The sequence below is a fragment of the Labrus bergylta genome, chromosome 16 (assembly GCF_963930695.1).
Source record: "Labrus bergylta chromosome 16, fLabBer1.1, whole genome shotgun sequence".
Taxonomy (NCBI): Eukaryota; Metazoa; Chordata; class Actinopteri; order Labriformes; family Labridae; genus Labrus; species Labrus bergylta.
In genome coordinates, this window is record NC_089210.1 from 7,248,442 (window position 1) to 7,266,784 (window position 18,343).

Below are 18,343 nucleotides of genomic sequence, written 5' to 3' on the forward strand. Positions count from 1 at the left end.
GTCACAGGGGAAAGTGTTTGAGCTGTGACATCAATGATATTCATCGCATCAAAAGCATACAAGAAAGAGCAGAACCAGTTTGGCTGTCTGACTGCCTCTGGCTGTTAAAGCGCTCACAGTCAAGAGAGAAATAAAAACAATCAGCCTGTGTATGCCTTGTAAAACAGCTGATTATCAGATCATTATTCCAATTCTGCCAATAAGCATGGCCGTGAATCAAAAGATGTACTAGTCAGCAAATATGCCAGCTAGTGATTAACCCGATGATTCACTCAGTGTGTGATCAGCAATGACAGGCACAGAGAACGGTGGGTGCTAGGACCCCTGCTGTGCCAGCGCAGTGGCCCATGGAGTTACGGCGGCTACATTTTTGATGCAGTGCCGTTGTCAATCTGAACACACTCCTCTTAGCTTTGCAGGAAATCTTTCAAGTCAGTGAGTCCATGCCTTTCATGGTGAGTTCTAGTGCCTGAGTTCAGAATCAGGGGCAGCGCAAGACTCTCGCTGTATGAGAGGCGGGCAAGAGTATGGAGTAATGAAAAAGGCACCAACACCCAGAAGGTCATGATGCATTCATGGTGGAAAAGTTTCAGAGACTTCAAAATAGTTTATTTAGGGTTGTTTGAGATGAACTGGAAAGTGGATGTGAACAGACTGCAGCAGCAGCAGCAAGGGGTTGGAACAAAAAACTGGAGTGGTTTGATCATGAAATGTCTTACCTCACAAATGTAAAAAAAAACAATTTCTGCCTTATTCTGTTTATTCTTAGTCGGGACATTATCCTTCTATTTTGAGGCCTTTTCAAGTATTAGTCCTTGCCTTGTGTTTGAAAATGATATAATAGGATATCAAACTAAAACATTTCTAAGGACATGCAATGCAAGGTGAAGGTGTAGTTTTAGATTAAGAAAAAGAAAAGAAAAAGAAAAGAAAATACTGTGTTTTCTCAGGCTAATGGGGTTTTAAATCAAATAAATCCCAACCTAATCCTTCAATCTGATTTTCGCCTTTCTATAAAGTCATTATGCGCTTAATTTTGATCTTCTCCCATCCTGGCAGGAGCGTAAAAAAAAACACGACTGAACAAGTGAAACTGCGAGCTAATGATTAAGAGGAATTGGCAAGCTCATAGGGGTTTAGAGAAGGGAGGGATTACCGTTTTATTTTACCTTATTTCACCAGTAAAACTCAAAACACATCCACACACCCACGCTTCTCACAACTGAGAAGCCCTACAGGTCACACGTGACAAAGGTGTAGTAGATGTTTCGTTATCCTCAGTGGGTGTGTGTTTTGCCTGTTTGGGTCACACCTGTCTGACGGGCGGTGCCAGCGGCGGGAAGGATGTCACTCACTCTCTCCCTCTCGCAGCTCAGGTATTTCCCTTCAGTCTGTAAGGTGAATGACTATGGCTGAGCGGTTAGTGCACCATGGCCGGTCAAAGGAATTACAAAGGCTGACCTGAGATGGGGAATGCACGAGGTTATGTGTAAAAAAAAAAAAAGTCCTGAGATAAACTGCTCAGCTGTTTAAGCCACAGAGGAGGAATTGGAAAGCTGCTTTTACACAAAGTCTGGAGGAGAGGAACTGTCCCGCGAGACTTGTTGCCATTTCTAAAGTTTCAGTGTGTTCAGTGTTTTGAGCTCCCGACATGGCCCTGTCCCAGATACAATGCCTGGACGATAACAACGTGAACCTGCGGACGCACGAGTCTAAACCGGAGTTCCTGTACTGTGAAGACCAGCGGGTCGCTCTGGAAGCTCTCCTCCGGAATGGTCGCGACGCGTTTTTTAAGTGCTTGGAGGCTCGCGGCCTGCGGGGTTTCCTGTCAGACCCGGAGCTGGAAACGCTCGTCGGGACGGTGGAGCCGTACGACCCGGACTCGGAGATCTTCCCGGAGAATGCCGAGGAGGACGAGCCAGCGCTGTCGCTGCACTACTGGCCCGAGTTGTCAGACATGTCCATTCCGCAGATGGACATGGGCTGGCCGGACTCTGAATCTTACCGGGGTGTCACGCGCACCACGGTGTATTCGCAGCCACCGCTGGAAGGTCAGGCACACATCAAAGAGGTTGTCAGGAAAATGATTGCGCAGGCGCAAAAGGTACGTTGGCCTCACTTCAAATTGATGTCGTGTTATATTTTTGTGGAAAATGTATAAAAATTTCGTGTATATATATACAACATTTCATCTACAATTGCTTGAATTAAGTGTTTTGTTTTGTTTTAATCAATGTTTTGTGACAGAGGGGCAGATATTATAAGATTAGTCTTCTTTCTGCTCCTTTTCATTCATAATTTGAGATTTTATGTTTGTTTGTTTTTCTTAACTTTATTGCTTGTTTGAATAAAATGTAAAAAAAATTACAAATACAAACAATACAAGATTCACAGACACATTGAAAATAAATGCAAGTATGAAATAGGCCTACAAAATTTTGGAAAGCCTTTGGTGGAATGGTAGGCCAAAGTTATTTTTTATATCCTCCCTGTCATTCACCTGTTGCTTGTGCATTGATATGCTAATTAAAAAAAAAAAGACAGGTTTCTTAAATGGTTCAAGGCCGCCTGAATGTCAAGTATTCAGACCCTTGGTTTCTCTTTTAATTTCCCTGCTGTCACCCTTCATAGGATTCACTCAAACACTGACAGGCCACATCTCTCTCACACAACAAGGTCAGAGTACACACTGCTAGCCGACACAGATGATCAAGAGTAAAGTGCAACTTGATTAAGCGGCTTTATCAAGGAAGAGAACCGCTGTAAACTGTGCCTGCAACATGAGAGAGAGAGTGTGTGTGTGTGTGTGTGTGTGTGTGTGTGTGTGTGTGTGTGTGTGTGTGTTGGGAACATTTGCATGAGTGTACATTATTGCCATGGTGGCATTTCCCTCTGTTTATGCAGGTGACTCATCTGAAGGTGTCATTTTATGACAAGTTTTATAGCTTCGGATGTGTTATTTGACTGGAAAGTCCTGTCGGCATTTTGAGCTTGCAACAGGAAAATTACAATAACAGTGGGTGATAAAAAGCTGGGAGAACATGCATAACTTCCCATGATGTATATATGTATATATTTTTTTTTTTACAGGAAAACATGTTTGATCATAATTCACTAAAACCTGTGGAGCAACTTAAATCTTATTTGTTTCGTTAAACCCTGAAACAATGTGTCACGCTTTCAAGTATACTCACAGGGACATAAACCTGAGGCGTGTTCCCGCTGCATTTTAATAAAGTCTGTGTATGTTTTAACGCATTCAAATTTATGCTTTGTATGTGTGCCTTTGTGCATGAGTGTACGCGTTTCCTGTGCCCTGTATGTGAAGTACCTTTTTACATGTTTCTATTCAGGTAATTGCAGTGGTGATGGATGTCTTCACTGATGTCGACATCTTCCGAGATTTGCTAGATGCTGGTTTTAAGAGAAGGGTTTCTGTCTACATCCTGTTGGAACGTTCATCTCTACCTCATTTCCTGTCAATGTGTCGGAGGGCTAACATGCATGCCGGACACCTCAAGGTGAGCTTTGAGCATTTGATCAATTTGCAAAGTAGTCAGGTATCAAAAAGCAAGGTTTAATCCAGCTGTATGCATCCTGTGAGTCGGAATGTGCAACGCTAAAGTATGTCTGTGGAAATTTTCTTTAAAGCTTCATAATATTCTCTTGCAAAATGGGATAAATTGAGACCTGAGGTTTGAGCTTTTAAACAATTCCTTTTTTTTTTTTTGCAGAATTGATTACTAATGCTTCATTTGAAAAATAAAGTAGAAAGTACCTTTTTGAAAGAAAAACACGCAACCCAAGTCAGGAGCCTTTCATCATGCATGGATAAGTGATGTCACATGCTGTCTCACTTTAGTCTCTTTCAAACACACCCAATACACACCCACGCACAACCCTAAAACCCTTTCCAGCTGGCACTGTACCACAGATGAATCTTTTCCCTCGTTGTGTCTACCTTCAGTGTTTTATTCCATAATTGGCAGGTTACCTAAAAAGACATCAGTTATAAAACCTCCTTTGGTCATGTAGAGGCATGTGACTGAGTTTCACGGAAATGCAATCTACGGTAAATGATTTCCTTGGAAGGGAAATCTTGCGACCAAGCTGCCAAACACGATAATTTCAGATTATAGTCTAACACTCAGTCCCGTCGTGATCACAACAGTTTCCACAAATTCAAGTCATTATAATGCACTCTGTGGAAGCTACAATCACTGCAACGTTCTCAACAATTTGACAAATCCTCATATTTCCTTCACTATGTTGTATGTCACGTCATAAAAGTTTGTCTTTGATATTTCAGATACTGTCTCCCTTAGTTGGTGATGTTGTGTAAAACATTGGCGGGCACAATTTCCCGTTCTACAATATATCTTTGGGATTCTACAAGCAGACAACTACACTGGTTTAACAAGAGCTCTGGTGTGATTGTTTCTTTCCATGAGCTTCTAACTCAGCCTCAGACTACATTGGGTTCTTACAGACAGACATAGCAGATCCATAATAATACGTTCAATACTTAGCGTGTTGTTGTTCTTGTGATAACCCATCCACTCACTGTGTTGTAAATTGTTTGCCGTTGGCCGTTCCCCAAACTTTCCCTCCAAACAGAGGCTTTGTCATTAATGTGTGTGTCATTAATGTGCGTGTCATTAATTAAGCACTGAGACGGTAACTCCCTTGTCTCTTATTAATGGTTTTACTCTGGAAGAACATTGTATGTAGTAAGGTGAAGATACTCAGGGAGCAGTAGGAATGTGCATTCAACATCCCATAGCTATTTACTGTAGTTTTATTTTAGTGTTTGCAAATTTATTTTGGCTCCTATTTAGTCAAAATGATTATTCATTTTTCTGCAGTTAAAGAAAACAATGCATTTACTTTAAGATTCTGTGCATTAGCTTTTTCCCCCTAAGAAGATCCCTCATAATCCAGCAGAAGAAGCAGTGTTGGACTTTCTTTTTTTCTTTTCTTTCTTTTTTTTTTATAAAGGATGCAAATGCTTTGTTAAAAACCAATAATGTTCAGTGATATTTACTGTTGAGGTATAGAATGGTTTAGTTAATCATCTGGTATGCAAATGAAGATGCAGAAAGCTGTTTTAAGAGATGGACAGATGAAATAGAGCATACATATATATATATATATATATATATATATATATATATATATATATATATAAAAAAAACAGGCGAATACACAATCACTCGCCTCTTGTAGATTTTATGCCTTGGAGGGGCTGGAGTGAAACTGAAAGGTAGGAGCAGCTTGACAGACTCTCAGTACCATCTGTATCTAGATTATATGCAAAGCGGCAGAAAATGTCACAATCTCATGTGGCAGTTTGTGCTTTGTAAACACAGACATATGACTGACACACATACGGGATGACTAAGGGAATGTTTTAGCTCAACTGAAAGGCTGTTTTTGTTCCAGCCTGGTGTATTCACATGACAACTGCTTGCTTTTTTAAATATCTGGCATTTTGTTGTTTTTGCTCAGTTTTCTGTCTTCTGGTCCCAAATCCAAGTGCAAATCTGCCTATAGGATAGAAGTCAAGCAGTGCAGCTAGCCACAAGTTGTCTTTGATTCTGTCAATTATTTGATAGCTGAATGGCAATGTGTTTACAAAAATGGGAATGAGTTTCAGCTTCCCCTAAACCGTTTCCTTGTTTGTACAATATAAACCTAGTGTGTGTCAATCTGGTTCTGTCAGGCATGGTATACCTGTTGCCCAAATGCATATAAAGCCATTTTTTATTGAACCCAAAGTGACACACAATTCTGCTAAGGGAAATTATCCTTGAACATCAATTTTAACATAAGCCCATCACTGTGGTTATCATGCACTATCCAAGAAAATTTGATAGCCTGGGGGAGCATCTGTAAAAGTGGCATTTGCAACCAGGAACAGTGACAAGCGAGTGAACGAAGGTCTCCCAAAGTCTGTCGGTTAGATGAGCCTGGGCTGCAGAATAAGAGGATGACAGGCGGGAAGACAGGTGTGACAGTTTGAATTTTTACTGTTAGTGACAAGAGGGAGTAGGTAGGTGGAGGGAGACAAGATGGGAGGAGTTGCAGATGAGCTGCGAGATAAGTGCGTAGGCATAAAGATGACAGATATTTCCTTCACCTCAGTTCTCTTGGGGGATTTCTCCACAGTGCCTCAGCTTGTTCGGTGGTTGAATGTTCAGATAAAATTCAGCTCAAGTATGCACCATCCACAGTTTAGAGCGGCACACAGAAATGCAATTTGCTGATTTTATCTAACCAGTTAGCCAAAGGAATGTACTGAGAGACAGAGAAAGTTAAGGGTGGGACCGGAAGGCGGAAGGAAAACAAGTGTTTCTACTGTGAGACGAGCCACGCCAGGAATAATCTCCTGCATCTCGACAACTGGTTAAACCATTTTCTGGCTGTATCTAAATTTACCACTTTACTTTTTGCAATTTTATCAAAGGAGCTGTGAGGCTCTTTCATCCTGTGTTGTAATTGTAGTCCCCTTTTAAACAAGCTTAAATCCTTGTGTTGTAAAGATCTTAGATCTTGCCCATGCTTGCATTAGTTTTATGTTAGGGATTTGAAGAAAGACACTTGACTTCTTTTAATATTTTCCTTTTAACAATGCGGTATGTGCAGTAATGAGTATAAGTAGTTTTTTAATATGAAAGATAAGTAACTGTGATATAACAGTAAAACACATTGGACCTTTGTTAAATACCTTTTATGATTTATATGAGTTGAAACCAGTATTGTATCAAAGTTCAAAGTTCTAGTATCATGACAACCCAAGTCTTCACTACACTCATCTGTTGCCACTAAAGAGAAGCAAGCCAAATTGGGATGCAGTGTTTTTTTTTATTAAGCACAGATAATGATGATGGCTGTCCAAAAAGAAATAAGAGGTGAAAAACGAGAAGAGAGTCAGAATTGGAGATCTGAAAAACACTTAATAGGGACAATGATTAGCCTTGGGTACCTTTGTTAGGTGTAATCTCTTATCAGAAACGTGGTTACACTCTTTTATTATTATAACATCATAAACTCTATCACCCTTTTATTATCATGAATGTAAGTTAAATGTTAGCACTTCTATAAAGTCACACCTATTTTGCCTGTCTAGGTGACATCATTTGAATTAGCCTGATGCAAATAAATAGTCACCTTTCCGGTTTGAACTAAACAACAAACAGTCCTATTTCTTTCTGCTCTGCATTGAAACACACATCTCAAGTGGAGTGAGGGTAGACCCCTGGGGTACACCTTATTTTATTCTATGTAAAGCAAAGAGGTTTTTTTTTTTTTTTTTTACCAGCAGGAGCAAAACAGATCATTTACATCTACTAAGATAATATAACAGCAATGATATCAGACAAGTTAAGACAAGACAGAGATTAAATCAGAATCCAGTGATAAACATTATGTTGGTTTGGCAAGATGTAATTACTGCACTTAAATTGGATGTGGTATGTATAATAACTCAGCTGTCTTAAAAACGTGAAGCAATATGCAGCTCAAAGGGGGGCTAATGGTATATAACTGCTAGAACTGTCTGTTTGTGGCTAAAGGGTTTTTATTAAGAATTATACATATTGCTAGTAAGCAGTTCTTAAAGACTTTTTTTTAAATGTTATCATTAGGATGAGCGCATGAAAAACTTAATTGTGGTTAAAGAAATTTGACTTCAGGTCATGCCTAGAAACTGTCTTGTGTCCTTACAGAAGTGAATGGTACTGGTAAAACACACACTACACAGGTAGTTAGGTATTTTGTTGTTTTACATGCTTGAGACTAGATGCTATGAATATTTGTTGGGATTGTAATGTTTTGCTGATATGTCATGTTTTTTTTAGCTGAAAACACGGTGAAGCTGTTGTCAATCATTGTTGCACAATCTTGTATAGAGGGTCACAAATGATAAAATGAGGTTTTGGAAAGGTTTAATATCTAACTTTGTCTCTGTTACAGCACCTCCGTGTACGCTGCACAGATGGAGCAGAGTTCTACTCTCGGTCCTCTACGAAGGTTAGAGGGCAAATGGGACACAGATTCATGTTCGTTGATGGAGACAAAGCCTTGTCTGGGTCGTACAGGTCAGTGCACTTTCCTTTATATGTGTGTGAGTGTTTTGTTGGTGAGTGTGAGAAAGAGATAAAGAGAGTGTCTGGGAAAGAAACAGATAATCTGTGTGTGCTCCACCTTTCTTTGATGTGAATAAAGAATGCACGGTGTCTTCTAGTGTTCAGTTGCATTCTCTACACACAAGACTAACAGGTTATTGTAAATGTATCCATCGACAAGAGATATGAACACATATCTGTACACAGTGTACAATAAAACACATTTACTTTTGACTCTGTTCTTATAGATGAATACCTGTTTATTTACCATGGGGCCATTTTTAGGTATGTAGATGACTAGTAGGTTCAAGCAGTTTTAAAATAGCTTGAGTTGATATCTTCAGCTGATGGCGACGACATGGTTTGTCAGCAGCAATATAATCCTTTGGGGCAATTACAGGAGAGCTTGTTTTTGCAACTGACAGGCTCAGTTTGTTATTTAAAGTCTTTAAAACCATCTGTACAGTATTTGATCGGAAAGTAGATTTTAATTCATGAGGGAGTGCAGTGCTTTTCTTCTCAGTGCGCAAACGCTTCATGCAAGCGCTCCCTAACGCACAGCCAGTGCTTTACTGCCTGGAAAAAACGCTAGGTGGATATGAGGCCTTACTCTCCACTCTATATTTCAGTACGACTCTGGTCAAACATAGAGATCCTTTCTGTGATGTCACACTCTTTAAAAAAAAAAAATCTGTTGTACAGTTTCATGTACAACATAATCCGTGCCTGTCAGTCGCATAAAAAAAGCACCTTCAATGGACTTTACTTGCTTTTCTGTAGTCGCCCCAAAGGATTACATTGTAGCCTGCTGGCTGAAGCATTCTAATGAAGCATTTATTAACACACAATAACACGTAAACATAGAATAGTTTATCTGTTTATTTAGTTAACTTGTATTTTTAGTAAAGAGGTGTTTGTTCTGTAATGCCCTGATGTACTTAAGTTATCTTTCCTTGTATTTTCTGTGTTTTCTGTAGATTCACTTGGATGTCATCACGGCTTGACAAAAACCTTGTCACTGTGATTACAGGCCAGGCAGTGGAAGCCTTTGATAGACTCTATCGCATCCTCTACTCGACCTCCAGCTTCGTCAACCTCCAGCAGGTTGCTACAGAACCTGAACCTGAACCTGAACCCATCCCACAGCCGGTCGCAGCGCCCCTTCCTTCTGCTGCTCTTGCCAGGAAACTGCACAACCCAAAATATGCCCTTGTTAACCTCGGCAACCCTGCTCGCAACAACAGCCCCCAAGAAGCCCCAAAAACAGAAAACTCCAAGGGCCCAGAGGAAATAAACCAGAAGGGACGGAGGAAGTCGATTAAAGAAGCTCCTCCTCTCCACCCTGGACTTGCCAATCTGGAGAAAGTATGCATGATGGCATACCTGCCAACCTGGCCAGATCCTGATCCCCCCAAAGACGTAATTGGGTACATTAACATTCGGGATTCCAGAAAACCAACTCAGGTCCATCTCCAGAGATCTGAAATGTTTGAAACCAGCCAAGCGATTAGGTTCAGTAGTCCATTCAGCGTGCCAAAAGAAAAGCTTCCAGAGGTTGCCACGCTCCGACAGCTTCCTGGTAAACCTGAGGAGATGAATAAACTCCAACCAGCACAAGATATAACAAAAGCTAAGGAGTCGCAGGTGGACAGAGCTTCAGTCAATGCAGGGCCTGTTGAAGCCAAAAGTAAAGCAGAGACAGCTAAGCAGAACTCACCTGCATCTGGACCAAAGTGTGAATCTAACAAAGACAAAACAAACAATTTTAACATTGAGAAGAAACTTGGAACAAACACATCCAATAACCAAAAAGTAGTACAAAACACTGAACCTCAACGTAATGCACACACACCTCTCCAATCAAGTGCTGAAATATCCAGTTTTATCCCTGGGAGGCCCACAAACACCACTACAACTGTTGTCAACAAAAGTACTGAACCTGACTCCCTCCCTGGATCCATCACTAAAACAGAAACACAGAGTTCACAGGTGACCAGCACACAAACCTTACACACAGGCTCAAACAAAGAACAACATACACAAAAACAGAATGCACAGCCACATTCAGCGTCACACACACAGGCTGTTCACATACAGTCACAAAACTCCTCTGCAATACCTCCTAACAACCGGACTGCCACTGCCAACAGACACGTTATCTCGTCTTCTGTCTCAACCCTTTCTGAAAGTAGTGACCATACCTCTTCTTCTGTTCCTCCTCTCACCTCTTCTTCTGCAACTCCTACTCTGCCCATCCTTTCTTCCTCAGAAGCCTCACCCTTGACCCCAACCTCAGCTCCTCCCATCCCTAAACCTCGGACTATCCAGCTGCTCATAAAAGATGGCGTCACCAGTGATGGCAAGAAGCTGCTTGATGGCAGCATTGCAAAGAAGCCCGAGTCCAGCACAGGGTCGCTAGTGGTCCAAAATGAGTCTGCTATAGGAACTGAGTTGGAAACTACTCTAGAGAAACAACCGGAGATTGTCCCAGATTTACAGAATATGGGAAGCATTACAGGAACACAAAGAGATGCAGAGAGCGCAGTCAAAATTAAAGACGATCCTCAGCAAAAAGAGGGCGGGACTTCCAGAAAGAATGAGAAATCAGACGCAGGAACCACCCTGGTGCTTAAGCCAGAGAATTTAACTACCGAGGAAACAAAGGTTGAAATTGTGAATGCTCAAGAAATAGTTCCAAACTTGCCTGAACTCAAAAGTTTGACAACAGTAGATGGCAAATTAACCCGGCAAATAGACAAAGAAGTTGTAGAGACCAAAGCTTTAGAGAAAGCAGCAACCTGCCCTGAGTTAGCTGAAGCCCCAAATAAAAATGGTGAAAATGTAACAGATTGCAAAACAAATAGTGAAAAAGCACCTGAACTTCAGAAAATATCGGAGAGTGAGTCGGCGCCGCAGGATACAGGTGTACTTGAAACTGTAGACTCAACAAACACAACACATAACACACATAGCACCTCTCAAGGAGAAACTCCTAAAACACTTAAAGGCAAACACACGCCCTTACAGCTGCCCGACACACACACGCCAGACCTGCGCTCACTGACACCTGATGGGGATTTACGATGGCTCAAAGCTCTTGCACGCACTCCAACTCCAGACGGAATTCATTCGCGCACACCCACCCCGGACTCGCGTTCGAACACACCAGACTTCCGAACGCCTACCCCAGAAGTTAGCGACGGTTATGTTTCTGCGATAGACTCCAATGTCTCCACCACCTCAGAGGATTACTATGACTGTGTTGGCTTTCCTTGTCTACTCGAGCCGGATTTTGACCAAGCAGCAAATCCCAACCACAGTATGGCTGAGGATCATGCTAGCTCCGCACACACACATTCTCCCAATGCGACAAACAGTAACAGAAAACATAAAACCAAAAGTAGTGAAACAAAGAGTTTATCCAGGACTGCTAAAGTCTCTTCTCCTTCTTCTTCTTCTTCTTCTTCTTCACTTGAGAAGGCAGTGAAAAAGGAGGGGGAAGAAAGTAAAGACGTTGAAAAGAAGAGAGGGGCGGAGGGAACAGAGGGAGACTCTCCTGGGAGAGAGAGGACAGGCAGCAAGGTGAAAGAGTCAAAAGGGACAGTAGAGAAAAACAAGGAGGCCCCAAGCCAAGCTCCTAAGAAACAGAAGGTGTTAAACCAATCAGCAGTAGAGAGGCCGGTCGATGGAGGAGGGACTCCAGGAACCAATGATGGAGTGGAGCCAAAGCGATTGTCCACAGGTGACTCTACACCAAAGACAGTTTGCACTGAGAGAGAGGCACCAGACAAAGAGAAGAAGCCATTAGGACCCAGCGTTGTGGCGAGGAGAGAAAAGCCCCAGACCACCAAAGAGACTGAGGGCAAGAAGGTATGATAAGGAGGGCGGCCGATGTCAACTCAATCATTCTCATCCTCAAACAAACATGTTTTTTTTTTAATAAACGCCACCATGCAGGTTAATCTAACTAAAATACTTTTTGTACTTTTTAATTTCCTAACCACTTCACAGTATTCTGTTCAGCCTACACCGGTGGCATGAAGGGTAAGCACAGTTTATCAACTTTTTGAGGGGATGTGCAGCTCATCTTAACATCTATATTTCATGAAATGTGATTGAGGAGGTTAAACTGACTTAAATGCAGAGAACAGGGGTTTTCTGTCCTAGTGGTGTTTCTTTGATTAACTGTTGTAGTCAGAGAGTTTCATTATCCTACATCCGAATACAACTGCTGCCAGTAACATTTTAAAAATATAGAGAATTAACTGAGCATCAAGTGGTAAGTAGTTACTCTGTTTTTCCAATCGTCCTTCACCTTGGGCAGTAATAACATGACAAGTTACTTTAATAATACTAGTATTACCTGTGGACCTCCAGTAATTTATAACAATTCTGGAGCTTTTCAGTGATCTTAATTCCATGCAATTCTCTTGTGTCTCTTATTTGGAAAGTCAAAATCTATTGCAAATTATTGGAGGTCATTTGATAATATTAGTCTTGTGCAAATAACATCTTATTGATTTTCATGTCTTCTTTAAAAGTGTTTTTTTCTTTGTTTTATATGTGCATATTAGACATGGTAGTATAGAGGCTTCACTGGCTGTGACAGAAGGAAGATGGCACGGTATTGTGGGTGGAAAATCAGTTATTTTTTCTTTAGCTTGTAAGTCATTTAATTAGTAAGTAATGACAAGATCCACAGAGCCTTGACATCATCTCAAACGTTTCTTATCTATCAGTTAATTTGGGTGGAATTCTTCTTTATCCCATGAACATGTGGCACATCAAACTCAGGCCTAGAGGGTCAACTTCTTATTCCTTTGGCGACAGCTTTAGTTTTTTTTTAAAAAGTCTGAGATCCAAGCTTTGAGAAACAGGATGCTGTTTTGGGAATAACAGTTACTTTTTCGCAGTGATGAGAAGAAAGATAAGGCCATGCATGTTTTAAATTGTTCTGTAGGCGATACACAGACTCAGCGTGAACCCACCACTAACAGCCGGCTAACTTAGCTTAGCACTAAGGCAGCAGAAGGAAAAGGTAGCCTGGTTTAAGGTCGTTAGATACTTTTTGCCTGGCTAGTCCACAGACTTCATTTGATTGTGTGTGTGTTTATGGGTCAAACTATTAAAATAATATGATTTAGACAGAGCTGTTCTTGCCTATGTGTGTGCCCTGTTTTGGTTTTCAGACATGAGTGGCATCAACTTTTTATTTAACTCCAAGGAAAACATGAAATCATTATTTTTTTTTCAAACCATGAAACGTGTCCATGAATGCCCCCTTTTTATTCACTCTAACGTCAAATCTGATTAACTGTGATAGCTTACATAATATGAGTGAAGAGCTCAACTCATGATTATCATTTCAATCAGATGTTTTCATCATCCTGAAGTGCATAAATAGTCATTCACTTTTGAGTCATACTTGAGTTTTCTTTCATCATTTATCAACACAAATGACTTCAGCATGCTGAACAGCAAATCAAAAATCAAATGTGCCAAGTTTCAGCTGCTGACGTCATGACACCTCACGCACATGGTCTCTGATTGTTTGTCACAAGGTCCGTTTTTCGTTTGTCTCGTTGGTAATTCTACTCAGAAAAACAATGAAGGAACATTCAAGATGGATTTTTATTATCATGAAAATGCTGTTGAATAAATCGTGAAGTGCATGTTGATATTATTTTGATCAAATAAATATCAAGACATGGAGGAAACAGAATCATTTAACTTCAGCAAAACTTTTTGTTTTAATGTAAGAGCAGGTATGCTCATTGTAAAATGTGCTCCTTTATTTGTCAATGAGTATATATTAACAATCAATCAATCAATCAATCAATCAATCAATCAATCAATCAATCAATCAAGCAATCTAGCATCAAATTGTGGTATCTGTGTTTAAATATGTTTCATGGTGTATAATATCTTGTGTATTCTTGTGCTGTAATGTCTGTCCTCGTGTGTCTCAGACAGTCGAGTGTGCTGCACCAGCCGAGCGTCACTAACTTTAAACACACGACACTCGTTCATTATTGAACAAGGAGACTGTTGGTGGATTAAAGTGACATTCTTTTAATGAAGTGCCCTCTCCCGTCGACACCGACTCAATATTAATGAATGGATTAAAGATTGATAGCCTCACATCTATTGGCGTGGTTTGACTCGCCTACCGTCTGCCTGAGTCTGCGCTTTATTTTATCTCACGCCCGTCTGATGGAGTCAGTGAGGTGGTGTTTTAATTCAGCTCTGTCATGTAATATTGATAAGAGAGACAAAAGAGCAGGTCACACTAAAAGTACCTCACAAAGCTTTTATGGCACTTGGTCTTTGTGAGTGTGAAAGTTTGAAACTGCTCTGTAGATAAGTTGCAAGAAGACTGATGGAATATGATATGGGAGCTTTGTGTGAGCTTTAGTTTTACAACAAACCCTCTTCACATGTGTCGATACTACTTTATGCATTTCTTCTGATGCAGGTCTCTTCTCCCCCTCTCTTCTCTTTTCCCCTAGCTTGTGAATACATCTTCCAAATCTCCAGAGGAACAGCAGCCAGACAACGGAGCTTCCTCCCCTTCCCGAACAACCAGATCCCCTCAACCCCTCTCGGGCCAGTATCTGGGGCCTCATCCTTTGGGAAGCTCTCTGCAGAACAAGGCAGAAAGCATGTTGCAGCATGGTAGTTTTCAAGTCTTGGATAACTCTCCTAATAAGTCACCGACGAGACCTGCTGCTGCTGCTGAGCAAAGGCACACCGAAGTCTCCCGCAGCCAGCAGAGCCTACTTTCTCCACAGCCTTTGGCAGACGGGCAGAAACCTCAGTCGTCTCTTCTGCGCACACACTCAAACTCAAACTCACAGCCGCAGCTCAGTCCTCCTTCCCAGAACCAGGCACTTTCAGCAAACCACAAGGTGGATGGACGGGGTCCATTTAGCTTGACTTTCAGCAAGCTGTACAGCCTCAAGGATCTTAAGGACACGATGAGCAATCTGCCAATACAGAGCAAGAGCAGCACTCCAATACAGGGACGCAAGAGCACAAGCTAGTTTGATTTCATCAGTCCATCTCGGCATCAATTTTTCATGTCATTGCAATACATTAAGCTAAGGAAATGGGGAATTGAGCATAAAATTGCTGTTAAAATTATATAATCCTCAGTATCCAGGAAATGAACTGTAAAAAAATGCTCTTAAAATATCTTCTCTTCTGCTCACACAGCAGACTTTTCACCTTAGGGTTACCTCTTGCAGAGGTTTTAGTAAAGCTTAATCTAGCCTCCTCTCTTGTCTGTCTCATTAGTTTACCTTTAAGATTTTTTTTTTTCAGATGAGAGATGGGGCCTTTGTCCATTAACAGTGTGTTTTGTGTGTGCGCATGATGTGTGTGTTTTGGCAGCATCCACAACCTTTATTTCTGCGTGCCTTTAACCGGCGCTTTCTGTCGCTAGGTTACTGGAGTTGACTCACTGCACTCCAGCTTCCCTCAGTAGTGACCCTAAGGTTTGTTTTACATTGCTCTGGATGCTAAATATTTGCTCTTATTTAAGTGGCATTGACTAGTGCAGAGGTGTTCCAAAAGAGAGCAAAAAGGGTGTTTTTGTGGATAGGACACTGAGCGCTGAAAACACTGAACTGCATCCGCTTTGTTTAGAAAATGGGCTGAGCCAATGCAAAAAAAAATGGAATTGGTTGATGTTATTCATATTACTGCATCTCAAGCTTTAGAAATTTGTGCTTTTTTTTATTAAGATTTACTTTTGGGCTTTTTATGCCTTTATTTTAGAGATTGGACTGGGATAGAAACTGAGGCTGGCCACTTTCAAGGATTTAAACCTCTATACATGGGACATGCGCACTAACCGCTAGGCTACCGGCCCACCAGATTCTTCAATTTTTTATAATGTAACTGCCTTCAGGAGGTTATGACCTCTGGTGCTAATGTCCTAGACATTTGGATTTGATCCAAAGCTGCCTCTAATGGAGAATTAAAGGGTTATACTCTGGTATTTCGTCTTTTTCAACCTTGCCCTAATGTATTCTATACCATACATCACATTCTCATACCTAAACCACAGAAAAGCTGGATCATCAATGATTCCCAAAACAATACACAGTATATGGCACATGTTGTAAAAACAGTTTTCAGTCTAAATAAGTCTTAAGCAACAATAAGTAGGTATTTGGTTTTTGTGCGCTTTGGCGCCCACTGAAGGTATCTGAGTGCAACTGCATTGTTGTAAGACACGGTGCTGTTACGCCTACCGCAACGAGCGTTTGTTTACAAGCAGATGGTGCGATGCCGGCAAAGACATTGTGTGAAGCCAAACGATGTCGACTGACAAGGTACTGTAATATTACTGGATTTTGCGCTAAGTGACTGTGCTAACGTCTTCAGCCTGTTGTTTGCTTGGGTTCGACGACTTTCTGCACCTGGTAAAGCTGCGAAACATGAGACGATGATGTCACAGATAACAATACCGCCTAACATTACATTGCACTCTGTTATGAATAATATCTACGGGGATGTACACTCTGCCTTCTGCTTGGTCACTCTCTAAATTATCTTCTTCCGTCACCGTCTACTCTTAGCCTCAGCCATCGTATCAAACAGCACAGAGGCGGGCTAATGGCTTCTTTTTAGCTGCAGGCGTGTGTGTGAACTACATGACCTCAGCCCCCTGCCACAGTTACTACTGTAAACAAGTGATCTGGCTGCGTGGCAGACATGGGTGGGACGCCATGTTTCCTTGTGGAAATTTGGGATGCTATTAAATCGACGTTTGAAAAACAGAATTTCAAGGTGGAAAAGTTAAATTTTTTTGCTTTAAGTTCTTGGTTCAGTTAAGGAACAAATTCTTTGGGAAAGATTTATGTTGTTTTTTACTTATGTAAGGTTTGTAAATTCTGTGATCTCTGTACAAAATGTAAAAAATGAATACAATTAAAAGTAACTCAACAATAAGGTTTGGTTAATTTGCAGATGGGAAACTGGTTATCTTGGTGAAATGGTTTGAATGTTTGAAAATATGTAACATTTAGCAAAGTATTAACGTTACAAATGTGATGTAACCAAAGTTACATCATAATAGTTTTCATAATGCAACACAGACTTTTCGTCTTGTCTTTGTAAATGACTTTTGATTGTGATTTTTTTGAGTTGCCATCTTTCTATTGTTTCTCCCGATGGAAATCCAGTGTTGTTGCTTGTTGACTTTCATTGGCCTGAACTAAATCCAAGGCACGTATATTCTGGATCAAGTTAAAAGAAAAGCCGTTTTTTTCTAGCTCAACAGTGTTAAACTTGTCTAACATGTCCAAGGGTTGGTGCCATGTGCTGTGGGCATTAAAAGAGTATTTAGCATGTTTGATGAAGGCAGTTTTAGAGTCTGTGAACATTGAAATGTACACAAGCTGCATTAACAGTGATACTGTATGTGTCTCCTCCAGATTGGTGTTACAGATATTTACTGTCCTCTACGTTAACGTTACATTCTGTGAGCACAAAAGAATATAAAAGCTGTTGATGCAGCCTTTTATCTTGTGGGTTTATTTTACGTCCCCCAACCTTCATGTTTGGTCGTACTGTATCCTTCTATTATGTGTTTTACATTTAAAACAGTCCGTTTATTGATTTATCGTTTGTTTACCCCAAATCCCATTTACATTCAAAATGCCTTTTTGTCTGGAAGACAAAGTCAGAGCCACTGTGCTTACACAAAACACGAGTTAACTGTGAAGATGAGCTCAATAAACACCGAGCACGACAGACTTATTATTCTGAAGACAAAAACACACGCCCTGCAGTTTATATCAACAGTATACAAGATGGTGCACTTGAGCTGTTCTGAAAGAAGAGGACATGCGCTAAGAGCAATTATAGGGACAAATAATCTAATCTAAAAAAAAACAGCAATCTTTAATCTGGAAATTATAGGAGACTGGAATGTGTACACTTGCTTTATTTCTAAACCCGCTTCATGTCCCTGCAGTGAATCCTACACAGCTGTTTGGCTCTGTAAATGCTCATATTCACTTTGTTTGGATGAGATTCCAAATCTCTGCCTAAGAGGTATTAAAATAAAAAGGCAAACTGGGATTGACTTGATTTTTTCCCCCTTATAAAATATAGATTATGAATCTTGGATGGCTGCTCCTACGAGCTGTGAAAGGCTGGCCTGCCTGCTGACTGAGATAGTCAAAGTTGACATCTACAGAGCAGTT

The 18,343-nt window shown here is 40.8% G+C and overlaps 1 protein-coding gene across 2 annotated transcripts; it reads left to right on the plus strand.

Moving 5' to 3' along the window:
* Positions 1-1,276: 1,276 nt before the first annotated feature.
* On the plus strand, positions 1,277-17,084 carry LOC109995742 (protein FAM83G). Of its 2 annotated transcripts, XM_065964555.1 has the most exons (6): positions 1,277-2,104; positions 3,354-3,521; positions 7,975-8,099; positions 9,104-11,996; positions 12,138-12,170; positions 14,636-14,775. In XM_065964555.1, exons 1-5 carry the CDS (start codon positions 1,652-1,654, stop codon positions 12,165-12,167), a joined length of 3,669 nt encoding a protein of 1,222 aa, XP_065820627.1. In that variant the 5' UTR covers positions 1,277-1,651; the 3' UTR covers positions 12,168-12,170; positions 14,636-14,775. The 2 variants fall into 2 exon arrangements, with proteins under 2 accessions (XP_065820627.1, XP_065820626.1); XM_065964554.1 differs by lacking the exon at positions 12,138-12,170 and having other exon boundaries at positions 1,325-2,104; positions 14,636-17,084.
* Positions 17,085-18,343: the final 1,259 nt, after the last annotated feature.

Coding starts and splice junctions, on each gene's coding strand:
- LOC109995742 (XM_065964554.1), top strand. CDS start 1,652: ATGGCCCTGTCCCAGATACAATGCCTGGACGATAACAACGTGAACCTG. Junction 3,522..7,974: donor TGCATGCCGGACACCTCAAG/GTGAGCTTTGAG, acceptor TCTCTGTTACAG/CACCTCCGTGTACGCTGCAC. Junction 8,100..9,103: donor GCCTTGTCTGGGTCGTACAG/GTCAGTGCACTT, acceptor TGTTTTCTGTAG/ATTCACTTGGATGTCATCAC.